General features: G+C 37.6%; 1 protein-coding gene across 12 annotated transcripts; it reads right to left on the reverse strand.

Annotated features, from left to right (window-relative positions):
* Positions 1-5,602: 5,602 nt before the first annotated feature.
* Positions 5,603-16,042, reverse strand: LOC114915003 (uncharacterized). 12 transcript variants are annotated; one of them, XM_083061222.1, is made up of 13 exons: positions 15,633-16,042; positions 15,152-15,351; positions 15,002-15,055; positions 14,795-14,882; positions 13,975-14,168; positions 13,828-13,885; positions 13,548-13,629; positions 10,613-10,654; positions 7,421-9,728; positions 7,028-7,336; positions 6,858-6,942; positions 5,977-6,779; positions 5,603-5,739 (listed from the first exon to the last, which is right to left on the reverse strand). In XM_083061222.1, the coding sequence occupies exons 9-12, from the start codon at positions 8,893-8,895 to the stop codon at positions 6,558-6,560; spliced, it is 2,091 nt and encodes a 696-aa protein (XP_082917348.1). In that variant the 5' UTR covers positions 8,896-9,728; positions 10,613-10,654; positions 13,548-13,629; positions 13,828-13,885; positions 13,975-14,168; positions 14,795-14,882; positions 15,002-15,055; positions 15,152-15,351; positions 15,633-16,042; the 3' UTR covers positions 5,603-5,739; positions 5,977-6,557. The 12 variants fall into 12 exon arrangements, with proteins under 12 accessions (XP_082917348.1, XP_082917344.1, XP_082917347.1 ...); XM_083061218.1 differs by having other exon boundaries at positions 14,980-15,055; positions 15,633-16,041; XM_083061221.1 differs by lacking the exon at positions 14,795-14,882 and having other exon boundaries at positions 15,152-15,378; positions 15,638-16,042.
* Positions 16,043-18,263: the final 2,221 nt, after the last annotated feature.

Below are 18,263 nucleotides of genomic sequence, written 5' to 3' on the forward strand. Positions count from 1 at the left end.
AGTTAACAAAGCTGCCGATTGAGGATTTGAGGCATAGAAATGCTTGAGGGCATCCAGAATTGCCGCAGTGGGCTTGGTGGTCTGTATATGAGCAAACGAAGGGCTGGGGATGCGTGAGAGAGCATCAGCAGGAGTGTTCTGCGAACCCGGTTTGTAAGAGATGGTGAAATCATAACCAAGCAACTTAGCCAGCCAACGTTGCTGTGCCGGTGTTTGCACGGTTTGACTGATCATTGTGCGAAGGCTTTGGTGATCTGTCTGGATTTCAAAACGACGGCCCAACAGATACTGTCTCCACTTATGAATTGCCTCCGTAATGGCATACATCTCACGATCGTAGGCTGAAGCTAATTGCAACTTGGGACTGAGGCCTTTGCTGAAATAAGCAATGGGGTGCCCTTTTTGAAGAAGGACAGCACCTACCCCACTACCAGATGCGTCTGTTTGCAGGACAAACGGGGAGTCGAAGTCAGGCAATTTAAGTACCGGGGTGTTCATTAAGGCCGATTTAAGTGAGTGGAAAGCTTGGTCAGCCTCTGGTCCCCACAGAAAAGCATCCTTGCGCAACAGATGAGTCAATGGGGCTGCTATGGAGGCAAAGTTGGCAACAAAGCGTCTATAGTACCCGGCAAGGCCCAAGAATCCGCGGAGCTGCTTGATTGAGCGTGGCACAGGCCAATCACGGATAGCAGAGATTTTGCCAGGATCAACAGATACACCCATGGAGGAGACAATGTGGCCCAAGTAAGTTAATGTGTGGTTGGCAAATTCACACTTGGATAATTTGACATGTAGCGAATTGTCCTGCAAAAGCTGTAATACATGCTGCAAGTGGCCTAGGTGAGTAGTGAAATCAGTGCTGTATATGAGAATATCGTCAAAGAACACAAGGACGTAACGACGTAAAATATGTTTGAAAATTGCATTCATAAGTGCTTGAAAAGTAGAGGGGGCATTAGACAAACCAAACGGCATCACCAAGAACTCATAATGGCCTTCGTGAGTACGAAAGGCTGTTTTGGCCACATCATTTGGATGAACCCGCACTTGATGATATGCGGATCGAATGTCAAGCTTGGAGAAAATAGTGGCACCATGAAGTTCATCCAATAGCTCATCGACGGTCGGAATCGGGAATCGATCTTTGACCGTGACCGTGTTCAATGCACGGTAGTCTACGCAAAAGCGCCAAGTACCGTCCTTCTTTTTGATGAGGAGGGCAGGAGAGGAAAAAGGGCTTTGGCTATGGCGGATGACACCAGCAGCAAGCATCTCGGCAATGAGTTTCTCTATCTCTGATTTTTGGAAATGTGGGTATCGATAAGGGCGCACATTGACTGGTGCAGTGCCGGGGAGGAGGGGGATTTGGTGGTCGATTGGGCGTGGAGGGGGAAGGGAGGTGGGAGCTGTAAACAGGGAAGGGAATTGGTTGAGTAGGGTGGTTATCTCGGGGGGATGGGAATGGGGCGAAGGAGGAGGGGTGGTGTTGGTGATTTGAAGGTGGAAGTAGGAGGCAATGCTGTTGGTGTCTACGCAGCGTTTTAGTTGGCTGCAAGTGATGGCTGACAGGGAAGGATGTGTTTGGCCCTCAAGTCTAATGGAAGACCCCTTGTAGTGAAATTCCATGTAAAGGGATTTGTAATCAAAAAGGACTGGGCCCAAATCTGCCAACCATTGTACCCCAAGAACGATATCAGCTCCATAGATAGGTAGGATTAGTAGATCCACCCTAAAGGTTTCAGGGCCCATTAATATGGGGACATTGGAGCAATGGCCCACACACCCTAGAGAATCTCCATTACCTACTGTCACTTGCAGGTGAGGTGATGGACATGCAACCAGGCCCAAGTGAGATACCAATCGGGTTTGAATGAAGTTATGGGTCGACCCCCCATCAATTAGGATAGTAACCGGGTGACCATTGACCCGACCCGAAATTTTCAAAGTCGAAGGAATAGACTGCCCCGTCAAAGCGTGGAAGGAAATTGTGGGTGTGGGTTCCGATTCCGGTGAGTCCGGGTCAGGTGGTTCCTCCGGTGTGCACGGCTCAGACAGCACCGGTGACAATGGATCCTCCGAATCAGCTAGAAGACAGAGGAATTGAGCAGGTTTGCAACGGTGGCCTGCGACGAACTTCTCGTCGCAATTGAAGCAGAGATTCTTGGAGCGACGTTCAGCCATCTCCTCCGGTGTTAATCGCTTGATCGGGAGCGATGGTGGCCGTGAGATCTGCGATGCAGCAATGGAAGTCGCAGGGCGGTGCAGAGGAGGAGGGCGTGAGAAATGAGGGCGCGACAGGGACACGCGTGTGGCGGCGAGCTTATCCTCAACCAACTTCGCCATACCAACAGCATCAGAGAGAGATTGAGGCTTGAGGAGAAGTAACTCACGCTTGATTTCTTCTTTTAGGCCGGAGATGAAGCAGTTCAAGAGGTTATCGTTGGACAGTCCCGGTGTGCGGTTGGAAATGCTCTCGAACTCCGTCATGAAAGCCGTGACGGTGGTGGTTTGTCGAAGCTTGTAGAGATGGGCTTCATAGTTCTGGAATGAGGATGGGCCAAATCTGCTTGTGATGTCGGAGGAAAAGGACTCCCAAGTGGTTAAGAGATCCTTTGAGTGCATCCAGGCAAACCACTGCAAGGCAACTCCGGTCATGTAGAAGGAAGCAATCTGGAGCCGTTGCTCCTCGGGTGTTTGATGGTACTCGAAGAAGCGCTCAATTTGGAAGAGCCATTCAAGAACACCGTCGCCGGAGAAGAGGGGAATTTCGAGCTTGGGTAGGCGGAGGTTACGGTCGGTGGGGAAGCCAGTGGATGTTGGTAGGGGAAGGAGTGGTTTGTGTTTTTCCAGACGATTGCATTTCAACAGCAAATCCTGGAGTATGGTTTGTTGGGTCTGGGCATTTTTTTGGATGGTTTGGCAAGTGTCAGAGAGTTGGTTAATGGCGGTGGTGTGAGAGAGAAGATGATCGGAAAGGGTGGAAATCTGGGCAGAGGTGGAGGAGTGTTGTTCAGTGAGTTTGGTGAGAGCTTCTTCAATGGTTTTGGAGCGGGTATGCATGTTGTCAGTCATGGAGTAAGCCTAATGAAAGCACCAATGATGCAGTGGTAAGGTGAAAATGAGGGAGGAATCAGGAAGAGAGAGGATGAGGGAAGCAGAGAGAATAAGAGAGAGAGAGTGCTGAGTAATATTCTTCTTATCTTTCATTGCTCAATCATTACAACTATATAGAATGGAATATTGCAATAACAGAAAATGGGTAAAGGGCCCACATGGCACACAAATAACCTCACGCATATAAGTGAGGGAAATTCTCAAAACTGTCTAATCAAGTAACTTGGCAGGTTTCCTAACCACTCTGCCACTAATACGTGAGGTTCCCCCAATGACTTGCTCTTTGGTACTTCTTGCCTCAGCTTTGCCCGCATCATAGATTGTTTGTTCCATAGCAGTCATTGTTCCTGCTCAAAAATATAAATAAAATCACTTTTCATATTTCTTAAAATATCCTATAACCTTATATATATCCTTCAATTAAGCAAATTCAATTAACCACAATATGAAATCAAACATCTTTAAAATCAAAATATCCATAACAATTATGCATAATTAGTTTCCATGTCATTGTGTAAAATAAGATAATTTTAAAATTGTACATAATAAAATATCAATAAAAATATTTAAATAGTTGTAGATCCATAATCTATATAAAAAAAACTAATAGTCATCCCCATAGTGTCCAGTAGGCGGTGGTTGTTGGTCATCGTGGTTGTCATGAGATTGTTGATCCACCTGTTGTTGCAAAATATGTTGTGTATCAGAAGGTAGGAGAGGTAGAACAGCATTGAACAGGGATTGAAACTGGCGTTGCAAGCGTTCATTTTGTTCCCTAGATTGACGAGCCTCCTCCCTAGACTTACGGACTTGCTCTTCCAATTGAATAATTTTCTCTGACTCTTCAGTAGCACGCCTAGAAGATATATTTATCAAGGTATCCACATCTGTCAATGGAGAAGTGACTTTTCCAACCCCGTAAAGTCGTCTTTTGTCTGTAATCCCACCAGCAGCAACAATCCAACTCTTATTGCGGAGTCTTTCTTCCTCAACTGGGTCCATAAGAGACGTTTCAGAACCTCCCATACAAGATGCGGCCTCAGACCTAGCCTGATTAAATATAGTTTCAAATTGATCCTATTTCATAAATAAAGATGTTTAGAAGTTACATTTATCAAAGATGATTAAAATTAAAAAGAATAAAGCAATAATACAAAAAACATAACTCACATATGTTCGCTTAGATCTTTGGTCGACAAAATCACCTGTAACCTTCCGTACATGAGTTTGGTGGAACAACTCATCAACATGTGGAAGGCGACCCAACTCTTGTGACTATAATTGTATAAATAGTTAATCATCATATTTCTAAAATTATGTTGAATAAAATATAGTAGTTGTTTAATGTAATTACCATACGGATAGCATGCTCGTGAGGGGTGATGGAGCCACCTATATGCAGACTTCCACCTTTCTCAGATGCTCTATTTTTTTGAGCTTGGATACTCTTTGTTTTAAATTATGGGGCCATCCACTGGGCAATCAAACTTTGCCAAACTGTATCAAACATCCAATCAGGCTTCTTATTTATTTTACGAGCGTCCTTGAACATTTCAGAAAGCCTATGAGATGCTTTTGTGTGAAATATCTTTTTTATCTTCTCTTCATGTTCAGATCTCCATGAAACTTTTTTCTGCATTAACAGAATAAGGAAGTAGTTAAAGCAAACCAAGTGCAACAATTGAACACAATAATTTCAATATACAATATGCAATCAGACCAAGTGTAACAACAAAATAGATTGAAACTGATGAAGTAAAAAGTGTACCAATGTCAATAGGGATCATTTTGTGGAATATATTGGTGTTTAATAATAAAAATTTTGTGTCTTGTTGGGGAAGTATAAACTAAATTAATTATATTATATAGTGGTCCCTTCATCCATGTAAAAGTGTACCTTAAAACGCTGAAAGAAGATATCTTTTTGTTCTTCCGTCATTGCACCCCAAGTCATCCATGGCTCAACAAATTGTTGCTTGATAGTCAATGTGATTGCTTTAGATGCTACTTTGCTTGGATAAAACCTAATTAAATTGGAAAAACAAAATTGTTAGATCAGGTCAATGATGGGGAAGAAAAATAGGATTTAGAAAGAAAAAATTATAAGTTTTACCCATCATTACAAGGCTTAATCATTGGAAGAACAGACCCAACTGGTGGATCTTCATTGTTGAATGGTGATGTATCATTGTTGGACACTTGCTCTTCATCTCCAGTAGGAATTTCAACATGCCTTGAGGGTACTGACGTTGGTGATGCATTGCTGCTAGGTTCACAGTGTGAAGCTCTAGAAGAAGGAAACTGATTTTGTTGTTGGGAGCATGTGGGTTCAGCATTTTGCCTTTGGGGTAATGTGGATGTATCAATTTGGGTGTTAGGAGGTATGGTTGCAACATTTTGGGTTTGGGGAGGTGTGCTCGTAGCAACTTCTGTTTGGTGAGGCATGGGTGCAGGGATTTCAGTTTGGGGAGTTATGGGTTGTAAACCTACAAGTGGCTGGGTTGTTTGTTTAGGTAATCTAAGAACATACCTTGGTTTTTTCCCCTTTGTTGTCCCCTTTTTTCCTTTGTTTCCACCGGGTGAAGGACATTGGGGAAACTTATCAGCACCTCCTGATGCCATTATCTGCAAAAATCAATTTAACAAATTGTGGTGATTCAATATTTAAACATTTAACAATACAAAATTAAACATGATTATGTTACCTAATGGTTTTTAAAACATTATAATTAAATACTATGTATCAATTAAAACAATGCAAATATCAAGTGATTACTACAAGAAACAATATATATATTGATTTTTATATAAATATTAATTAAACATTGATGTTACAATTGAACATGATATTTGCCTACTCACAATTTCTATAATAGTTATAATCTTAGTCAGACGAATCAGAAATCTCATTATCCATCTCCATTTCTTCATTGTCGTCTTCCGAATCATAGTCTTCAAATTCTCCTTCTTCATCATCATAATGTTGCTCCAAATCATTGTCTTCAAATTCCCCTTGTCGACTAAGTTCTTCCAAATGAACTGGTTGTATCTCGAATGGTTCATCTTCTTCTTCAACAAGAATTTGTGAATCTTGGAAGCCTAAAATAGGTTCTACTTCTATGACTTCATTGACGTGTGACACTTGGTCTACTTGGTATGGTACATCGTCCTCCACATGACATTCTATACGACCTCTAGGCTTTGTTTTGATTGGCACACACCAACCGCGTTTATCTATTCGTGATGTTGGATATGGGACATAATAAACTTGCCTTACATTATGAGCAATAATAAATGGATCATATGCCACATATCTTCTGTCCATGTGAATATTGATAACATTATATTTGGGATCTACTCTTGTACCTCTTCGTGATGGATCATACCAGTCACAATAAAATAACATGACTTTCTTGGGAGAACTTGAACTATTGTACTCTAGTTCATATGTGTTGGATGACCCCATAGAAGTCATCATCACCTCCTTCAGTAAGCCCTTTGACATAAACTCCACTGTTTATTGTCTTTTTACCTTGACTCCATTCATGGTTATGAAATTTATACCCATTCACATATAGTGTGTGCCATTCTTTAACCTCAATCAATGGACCAAGCGATAATTCTCTCAAGTGTTGGTTTCTAACGCTTATAGGTTCATTGTAAACCTACAATATTCAACAAAGTATTTGTTATGTTTTATTCAATAAGTAATGTTAAAGTAAAACAACATTTGTGCTACGTACATGATCCTTAAACCACTTGGGGAAATCATCATGTATGCAAGAAGAAGCTGTTGATTCACTTATTTGTTCTAATTGTAGGAATGAACTATCAAAAAATATGAATGAGGTGTCAGTTCAAAAAGAAAGTTTTATTTACTATACTACAAAATCAATTGTTGGAAAATACTGACTCAAGGTATGGTTTAACTTCTGTACAATTGATCAAAACATAAACATGGGCTGACTCCCATTGTTGCCGGCTTAACCAATGAGATTTTTGCTTCCCAGAATGACGAGTTGGTTGATTAAATATGGACAGCGATGATGGACACCTATCACTTTCAGTTTCCAATTCATTTCTATAACTTTGCGATGACAACATGGAGTTGTGGAAATATTGAGAACAAAAATGAGTTGTTTCGCAGTGTATGTAAGATGCACATATCGATCCTTCAACCCTTGCCTTATTTTTCACTGATCGCTTAGAATCTCCCATAAATCTATAAAATTATATGAATAGGTTAGGGTTCATAAATATTGAACAATACTAATTGTTATATACAATAGTATGATAATTGTAGTACCTTTCAAATGGATACATCCACCTATATTGAACTGGACCACCAAGTCGTGCTTCGTATGCAAGGTGAATAGGTAAATGTTCCATTGAATCAAAGAATGCGGGGGGGGGGAATACTCTCTCCAATTTGCAAAGAATAATTGGAATGTTTAGTTCCATCCTATCCAGATCATCAACCCTCAATGTGGTAGAGCACAAGTCTTTGAAGAAATGACTTATTTCAGTTAGTGGATTTAAAGCATGCACTGGCAATGAACTAAATGCAATAGGAAGTAAACATTCCATGAAAACATGGCAGTCATGGCTTTTCATGCCATGCATCCTTCCCTTTTCAACATCAGCACATCTTGCCAAGTTTGATGAATAACCATCCGGAACTCGGAGTTCTTTTATCCAACGACAAATTATCTTTGATTCCTCTATAGGTAAAGTGTAATTTGCTTTTGGCTTTAACATTTTCCCATTCGGCTGCAATTTCATTTCCAAGTCAGGTCGACTACAATACAAAGCTAGGTCCATCCGTGCCTTCTCATTGTCTTTTGTTTTACCACTAACATTCATAACAGTGTTCAATATGTTATCAAAGAAATTTTTCTCAATGTGCATCACATCGAGATTGTGTCTCAAAATATTATCTTTCCAATAAGGAAGTTCCCAAAATATACTTCTTTTCCTCCAATTATGTGACTCCCCGTATCCTTGTAACTTAGGCAAGCTAGGATTTTCTGTTACTAAAGGTAAATCCCTAACTCTTTGCCAAACTTGATCGGGTGTCAATGTAGGTGGTGGCGCATCAGTTTCAACTTTGCCTTTTATAAACACTTTTCTGTTCTTCCTAAATGCATGATTGGCGGGTAAAAACCTTCGGTGTGAGTCAAACCAACAATTTTTACCATCATTCTGTAATGTAAAGGCTTTAGAATGCTCCATGCAATGCGGACATGCCAATTTACCTTGAGTTCCCCAACCAGACAACATGCCATATGCAGGGAAGTCATTAATAGTCCACATTAATGTTGCCTTCATCATAAAATTTTGCTTCTTTGAAATGTCATAGGTTTGGACACCAATCCACAACTTTTTAAGATCGTCAATCAATGGTTCTAGATACACATCAATAGCGGCCTTTGGATTCCGTGGACCAAGTATAAGGCAAGTTAAAAACATAAATGGTTTTGTCATGCACATTTCAGGGGGAAGATTGTATGGGGTCACAATTACCGGCCAACAAGAATAAAGTGGAGTTGTTGATTGAATGTATGGATTAAACCCATCTGAGCATAAACCAAGTCGCACATTACGAGGATCGGCTGCAAAATCTGGATGCACACGATCAAAGTGCTTCCAAGCTTCACCATCTGAGGGATGACGTAAAACACCAGAGGTACTTCTATTTTGATAATGCCAACACATATGCCCAGCTGTTTGCACTGATGCAAATAGTCGTTGTAACCTAGGAATTATTGGCAAATAAAACATCGTCTTCACTAGAACTAGTTTTTTTGTGCTTGATCCAGTGTTGGATCACGATATCTTGGCATATGACAAAACTTGCACTGTAATAATGCACCATCATTTTTTCCATAATCATTGTCATAAAACAACATGAAACCTTGTACACAACAATCTATCCTTCTAGCACTCAGTCCCAATTTTGACACTAATCTTTTAGCATCATAGTAATTTTTGGGCAAACATCTATTCACAGGAGTCACATCCAACAACATTTTTGTTATAAAATCGACGCATTCATCAGGAACATTCCAATTAGACTTGCATGCTAAAAGCCTTACACACATTGATAACTTAGACTCTGATGATCCCTCATACAATGGAGAATTTGCCTCAGATAAAAGATTGTAAAATCTTTGTGCTTCTTCATTCGGAGGCTCTTCCACGTTACTATTTTCCAGTATGTCAAATGCCCCATGTTGCCTAAGAGCATCACACACCATATCATGCATTGAGTTAGAGGTTTCACATTCGGTCGCATTTATACCAATACTTGAAGCACCTATGAGATTGTTGTCAACATTCGCCATCTCTTCACCATGATCAGTCCAAATGTAGTAGTTCGACATGAACCCATACTTGAAAAGGTGAAGCCTCACAGTATGAACACCATCAATCTTTGTGGACTGACATTTAGCACATGGACATCTAAGTTTCCCTTCATTAACATAGCTTTGTTGTTGACAAGCTATTGTTATAAACTTTTCAACCCCGTGTACAAAAGATTCCTTTAAACCTCTTCTCCCCGTATACATTCTATCATACATCCATCGACGACTTGCTGGAATAGAATTCATGTTCTGTGTATTTATAACAAATATATTAGAACATGGAAAGACAAAGGTGTTGGAATGGAATTCATCTTCTATATATTTATAACATTCAAATATATTGTCATATGCCCTTTGCATACTAGCGTTATATTGAAATCTGCTAGGGTAAACTGGTTTTTAACCAGTTTAAAGTCATTTAGAACCATGTGCCTATGCAAATGGCCAATGATAAGTGTCATTGCTACTAATTCATGAACCTGAAAATCGTTATTGCTCATTCGAATCAGGCTGTTCACAAGCTAGCTATATTATTGGTAGTAGTAGAATCTAAGAAGTACTTATTTATATAACAGTTCATTTACTGCATATTCTTTTTAAATAAGAAAAGGACCAAGGTTAAACAAGGCATAAATAAAACAAAGACAAAGAATCAATAAGTTAGTTTACTTTGTTTCATTTGTATTCTATTACGTTAGAATTACTAGGATTGATTAAGGAATCTAAGTGTTATTAGGTTCTAAAGACAAAGACAATGTAACCAATTAAAATTTCTTTCGTAATAAACCCCAATTAATACACATATAGTGACAAAAAAAATCAATAAGTTAGTTTCATATAACCCTAATTACATACTCAAATAGGAATCAAATAGTTATTTATATTTAAATAAAACATAAAGCTAAAGAAATAACTTCAACAAATTAAGAAGCATAAGAATATATATTTTCACTGGAGTACCTAATAAGCACACAACAAGCTAACTAGCTAATTATCGTAATATTATTGGAAGAATGCATTATATATAGTGACTACTATTTTTCCATGTAAGGATGCAGCTCAACTACCTAATCTCCCAATCCATCAAATACATAAAACTTTTAAATGTGCACAAAAAATGCTAATTTACAAACCTTCCAAACTTCTTAGTTGTTACAGACTGACCTTCTAGTGTTCTGCAAAAAAGAGACACAAGAAAAGCTCCAGTTAGAATCACTGACATGCTAAACTGAATATATTAAACACAAGAATTATAGAAAGAAAGAAAAAAGGAATAATCATGAGCTGAAAACTTCTTAATTTTGACATTAATGAAACTTGAAGGCCAATGCTTCTCAGTTTGATCCGCTAATTTCGTGCATTTATAGTTGTAATGAAATTCCTTTTTATCCAATAGAATAGGAAAAAGAATGGCTTAGTGGTTTAGGATAAAATCTACCGATAATGATAGAATTGGATGATGAAATATCTTATTTAAGTTAATTTTATATGTGTTTGTACTAGCAATTATTTCTATTTATTTTTTATATGCGGATTTTCACCATCACATTACTTTTGAACTAGGGACCTTAGGACTCTAGTGGCTTTTGTCTTCATTAAGTTTTGTTGTGCAGGGAAAGGAATCTATTCTTTTGGGAAAATCCAGATTTTGAAAACCAAATTGGACCAATCAGCTAACGCATCACCCACTTCAATGCCCTGTTTGGTTAAGATCTTAAACCTGCTAAAGCAGCCAACCAACCACAACCAGATTTAATGGATAGACCCATGCACATGTATTAAGCATGAAGTATGGAAAACTGATAATTTTATAATATAGAATGTGAAAGAGGTTTTCATTAGAACAAGGGAAATAGTGGAAGACTGCTCAAATCCTAGCCAGTAGCCACTAATGCAATCAAATAATTAGCAGATTTAACTAAAAAATGTGATTAAAATAAAACTTATATTTATTTTTGAAGAGGAGCAATTGTATAAGGATGCTCGTGAACTCTTTCACAGTTTCACTACGTGTTTATTTTTTATCATGACATTATGTGCCAGCCAATCAGAATAAAAAATAATATTTCATCTCTTTATGCCTTCTCCAAGTTTCAAATATATTAAACTTAGAAAGACTCTAACCAAATGTTTTAACAAAGTACTAAAGGAACCGCATATGGTAGGGACAAACCAAGGAATCGCATGCAAAATATTGAAATTAAGGAACCGCATGCAGCAGATTTGATTATGACAGCAGCTGATTTTGCGCCAGAAACTGCATGCGTTTGAGAGGCCTTTACATTGCTCCATTGCTGATCATTGGCTACAACTAAGGAAGTACCAAGCGGTGCTGCAGTAGCTGTCATTTTGGCAAGGATAGCTGCAACAGGTTTCACAAAATCGGACTGCACCAAGCCAGCAGCTGAAGCAGGTGCAACCACCAAGCTACCAACCTGCTGTGCAGCAAGAGGTGTCCCTAGCCCAGCTGCGTGTTTGACATCACCTGCTGCATGTTGAACCAGATTAGCGCCAAGATGGTTTGCCTGATTTAGCTGCTTCATATTCTCATTTGGAGTATGTGCTGGCTGATCACCAAACGGTGCTGGAGCAGCTACGTTTGTGACAGCTCCTGCTGCAGATGCAGCCTTGTGTTGATCATCAACGCAATGGTCACTACTCCACCAACCTGAACATTTGGTGCTAGTCGAGCAGCTGACTCACCTACGTGCAGATCAACCTTTTGTACATCGTCCAGCTGGAAGAACCGTGCCAAGATCCTTGCTATGTTGGAACTCAAATTCAAAGTATCCACGTCCAAGAGATATGACTGTCCAGCCAGTAAGATGTGTACATAGCCAAGAGAGTTTATCTTTGAGCTCCACAAATTTCAAAGGTTTTTGGCCTTTGGCCAAGATGACTCTCCCATGAAGATGGTTGCGGCAGCGTAGGAGACCTTCTTGGTAATCTTGCTCCAGAATTTTTACAGCAATGAAGTCACCCTTCCGGCAAGGCTTAGGGAGAGGGGGATCACATGTTGAAGCCAAGTTTGTAGTCAAGATTTTAGCAAAAGATGGTGTTGACGGAGGTTGAAGAATGTTGGTTGATGGAAGGTTGGCCACACACGGCCAAGGACAAAAATTATCCACCATGCCTAAGCATGGATGGACGGAAGCACCAAGAAGTGAAAACAGTTCTTGAGTGGATCTTGGAGAGTTTCAAGACAAGTGAATTTTGTATAATGTAACAAGTGTTTGATGATTAGAATATACAATTCAACATCACAAACCCAAATTATAAATCACTTTGTAGAAAAACTCTTGTCATCACATTTTACAAATATAAGTGATCAAGTAACCATAAAAGGGATTAAATTATAACCATAAAGTTGCTCAATCACAGGGTTCATGTTTGTGTTCAAGAATACCAAATATTGGTGATGAATCTGTTTAGAGATATAAAAAAAATCCTCAGCCCCTGTATCTAGATACAACTAGTTATGCATATTCATACTCAGACAAATTGCATACATTTAAGGGTCATTAGTTCCTGAACTGAATTGGCAATTATTGTGGGACAATATGACGATATTGAAGAGAAAAAAACATCAATGGGTCTGTAGGTTGTACACAATATGCCTAAACATAAGAATATATCAAACCTTTTATAGTCTTACTAGATCTAAATTACAAAACAACGTTTCAAAATGAATGACTAGACTATGTGATGAAAACATAATACTGCAGATGAAATTAAAAAAAGAAAAAATTAACCAGAAATTACACCATATATCATAGACCTTAGCATGTGAATAATTCCAAATTACAAATTCTGCGAGTCTACACATTATGAATAGAAAAAATTAAGACCATTGTATGCATTTCACAGAAAGAGTAAATGGATGAAAAGAAAACCAAAACAGGAACAAAATCAAAGTACATTTGAAATGCAGAAAGAAGTGTCAATAGCCATCAAAGTGAAGAGCATTTTCATAACATTAGACAATGATATATCCAAAACAGAACAGTATCAGAGGCATAAATGGCTTATCAAAATGGGAAAATGTTATGAGAAACAGGAAGTGCACACCTGGCCAAGCTTAATTTCTCCCCTGTTAGGATTGTATAGCACATGAATGTTACAAACCACAACTTTACTAGAGCCTGTCAAGCTGCAGAATGTTAAATTTGTTATACTGAGAATGCAAAAATATCACATAGTAAAAAGTAGGAGATCCAACAATGGATATAAGACCTTCAAGAACCACAATATATCAATTTCCTCAGCTCAAAAAATTAAAGGAAACATCTTAATGAAAAACTCAAAAAATAGTATGTCATATTAATGAAAGGTTATGAATCAAACTCACCCCCAAGCAAGAAGCAGGACTTTCTCATAAAAAACTAGAAAGTTCAGAGTGCGCCAAGCTGCAAAGTGGTAAAAAATATCAAGCAAGGTTTAAAAAATGATAAAATACGGACCCAAGGCAATGAGAGAAAATCATAGCTGACCAAACCTTAATGCCCAAAGTCGTAGATATGAGGCTGTATTTGAAACTGAACCTAGAACAAACTCAATGGAGTGAATCAATTAGTGGACAAAGACCTCACTGAAATTGAATTCCTCACGGTGTTGCCTGGCAGAATCTGGTTCCAACTCAAGATCAACCTCAGAGCTATTAAGCATACCATAAGTGCGTCCTTGAAATCTCTATATTATCAAGATAAAAGATTAAACTTCACAAACTCCTTGGAATTTATTATTTAATAACTAATTGTAACAAAAGTATAGGACAAGGGAAACTATATATAGCTAAAAAAATGTCGGTGCAGCCAATAGAAGTTGCAAGTGATTTAAAAACAAACATGGTTTTGTCTGAAGAAGAACGGTCCTATGATGGACCTCATGAAGAATTGAAATTTCACAACCACAATAAAAGTGGACCCTCCCTTTTTTAATTTCTTCTCTCTTCATTTCATTCTTACCAAACAAACTAACTTATTTCCACACACCCATTTCCATCCCTTCCTTCCTATTTCTCATCTACTTCATTGCAACCAAACAGAGCGTTAGAATATCCATAATTCAGAGTATATAGTCAATCTAAAATCCTCTTTAGATTATACATAAAATATAAAATGAAAGGTAGTAATCATTAGAACTCGAAAATTAAAAAGAAAAACTAATACTTTTCTTTAAGTAATTAAAAGGATTATCATATTAATTAAGGAGATTTAAAAATTTTCTCTTGTAAAATTGGTGGTAAAAGCCTAAAAAGGGCAGTTTTACTGTGTTACAAATCTTGTTTTTCTGACGAATTGAGTCACCATATAAACCTTTGAATTCCAGGCTCATGATCCCAATGAAATGGACGAAATAGAAACACCACCATTGTAAAGATATTGACACCAATATATAGTGTGCCTGTGAGAATCCAACTATGATCATCCCTATTGTTACAATGAAGCACCAGAAAATAGAATGGTATAGTGTAGTAAATTTTCAAGCAAGAAAATCATACACAAGGGAGGCAAAAGTGGGACCTCGTTATCAAGCTTCCATGGAACTGCAATTAAAGCCCAAAGCAATAGCACAACCTGCATATCATGAACAGAAAGAAATTTAAAATGATATAAACAAGGAAATGGAACAACAATTATCGAGCAACAAAGCAGCAAAGCAATGAATCTTACTTGAAGTGGCCTTTGGCCCCAGAACAATTGATTTTTGCCAAGATTGTCGAAAGAGCTTAAAAACATGTAAATCATTACATGATAAAGGTCTGCCTGAGAGCCAGTACACCACTTGACAATGATGAGAAGGGAAAGATATCCAAATAGACCACTTGGTTTCTCCACTCCCCCGATAAATGTAATGCTCCAGCAGCTACCCCCTGGAATTGAATATCTATATAATCCACCTCCATTAAAAATTAAAATTAAAATTTTACTATTTTATTTTAAAATTAATTAAAACGCATCATTGAAGAAAAATCAATAATTAAAAGAGAGGGAGGGAATAATGCGTGTTAGTTTTCATTTCAACTGCGCAACATAAAACACTAACTCCAAAACCCTGAGCACAGGCGGAGTAGGCAGTGTTGGGTTAAAACCATCTTCTTTTTCATACCATAGAAACCAAACAGAAGAATAAGAATTATGGGCATATTTGAACCTTACAAAGCAGTCGGATGCATCACAAGCAGCGTCCCTTTCTCTGTTCAGAGACTCGGCACTGAAATTTATCACCCTCGTGCAAAGGACCTTCGCTCCTGGACTAGTGCGTCTCGTCGGAGCAGGAAAATCGCAACCCCGGTATAGCGTCGTCCACTGCAGCGATCGAATGGCTAAGCGTTTTGTGATGAATCGCACGAATCTGGGCAAAAGGGTCTCACTGTCTCGTTGCTCCTCCAAGAACCTCGCTCCTGGACCAGTGCGTTTCGTTAGAGCGGAAAATCGCAACCCTAATTCTAAATAATACAAAACCTCAATGTCTTCAGCAACCCCTAACTCAATGCAGTCTAAACACTGCGTTTCTTCTATTTAGTTACCTACGCAATTTTTTCCGTAGATAACCAAACTTTACCTACGGAAAAAATTCTGTAGGTAATACTCTGTAGATAACTAAAAATTACCTACGGAAAAAATTCCGTAAGTAATATTCCATAGATAACTAAAAATTACCTACGGAAAAAATTTCGTAGGTAATATTTCGTAGATATTACCAGTTTTTCTTGTAGTGATTATCAAACCAAATGTGAATTCAAAATACCTTAGGATGTTTTTAATTACTATGACATTTCTAAGGCAAGCTTCACCTAGAAAGATGGCGCCATCAACATATTACAAAATACTAACTTCTACTCAATTCTCATCGATCTTTAAACCCTTAAACAAGTTTTTTCCGATTAGCTAATCTCATCATTTTTGTGAGCCTTTTGATAATTATGTTGAGGGGGAAGGGTGCTAATGGGTCAACATGGCTCAAGCCTTGTGCATTATGAATTATTCTATAGGATTACTATTGACTAGGATAGAGACATAGGCAAACTTTAGGCAAGTCGTAATCCAATACACCCATTTGTTGCAAAATCCAATCTATGGAACATGTATAAACGAAAATCCCTACTAACTAAATCAGATGCCTTTTCACAATCCACCTTAAAAAATAGACAGGTTCTCTTCTTTCTTTTTACCTCTTTTATTGCCTTATTTTCCATTACGACACTATGAAGGAGATTTCTCCCCTCTAAGAACACGCTTTGTTTTTGGTCGATTATGGAAGGCAACACTTTTTTCAATCTATTTGCTAAAATCTTTGCCAAGATTTTATATATGGAATCCACCAGAGATATGAAACTATAATCACCTAGAGGCTAGGAAATGACAACAACATTAACAAAGGTTATTAAACCATTGATAAATTATTTGGGTTATAAAACCGTAAGTAGTTCACATATTTCCAAGGGTTAACAAAACTCCTCGATAATATGTACCCACGAATGCTATTCTGAAAGAAAAAAACAACAATCGTATGTGATATATAACTAGGGTTTAAACTGTAGCATGGTTTTAAATTGTGGTTGTGGTCGCGGTTGCGATCATGGTTGCGGTTGCAGGTATTGCAAGTATTATGATGTGGATTACGGGCGTTGCAGTGTGAAATTATTAATTATTTGCACTAAATATAAAAAATTTGTAATTATCAATATATATTTATTTTTAAATATTTATATATTTTTATTCCTTTTTTTAAAACATTTTATTATTTTAACGAATAATTTAATTTATTTTAAAATTAATTTAAAAGTAAGAGAAACACAATAGTGGTTAGATTAATTCTCACTTAATATTTGTCATAATTTCTCAAAAGTAGATTGTCTCATTGACACAAATAAAAAACTTGAAGGTACACACATTTAGACAAATTTCAAATAGACAAAAAAGAAAAAAATGAAATGGCTTGACATAAAGTAATATGATTGCCCACAAGTTTCATTGTCATCAATTATATGAGAAGCAATGCCACCCTTTAGAGATGCATTTCACTACAAGGAAAAAATATAAATTTTTTTATTAATATTGTCAAACTATAATAACATGAATTTAAAGTATTAATCATATTCATAAATTCAATTTTACTTACGGTTTAGAAACTGCCTCCACGGATATTATTTGCCTCCTATCAACTTCTACATTAGAATCTTCACTTGAAGGCACCATAATAGCTAATCAATATGTATCTATAATTGTATTAATGTATTGCTTTACATAAAAAAGTAAAATTATAATGACATACCAGCAGAATGAAGATCAGAATGCATGAATCTCCAATGCTTATCAATTATTTGTTGGTATTGAGAATAATAACGAGAACTTTTTTGAATTGATTGTTTTGCTCGATCAATTGCCTCATATATATAAAACCCATTGTTGGTTTCTCATCACCATAAACTAGCCTCAAAACTTTACCAAAGGCTCAAATACCTTCAATATATCATTAGCCTTGCTCCAAAAATCATTACCAATAACAATTTTTCTTGCTTCAAATTCCAATCCATTTTTGTCTCTTCCAAATTTAGATCGTCTAAATTCTTCAGAGTTAAACATGTTCCTCAAGCCTTGCTTTTGTTGCACAATTACTTGAAGTTGTAAGAATTGTGTTGCAAATCGGGTAACACCAGGACGAACAATTTCTCTACCTCTAGTGTATTTTTTCATGAGATTTACAATCCATGTGTGATTGTAGATAAATGTTATTACTAATTTTTCATCACTTAATAACTTTTGCACATTCTTTTTTTTC

Source organism: Cajanus cajan, chromosome 7 (genome assembly GCF_000230855.2).
Source record: "Cajanus cajan strain Asha chromosome 7, NIPB_CcT2T_4, whole genome shotgun sequence".
NCBI classification, from domain to species: domain Eukaryota; kingdom Viridiplantae; phylum Streptophyta; class Magnoliopsida; order Fabales; family Fabaceae; genus Cajanus; species Cajanus cajan.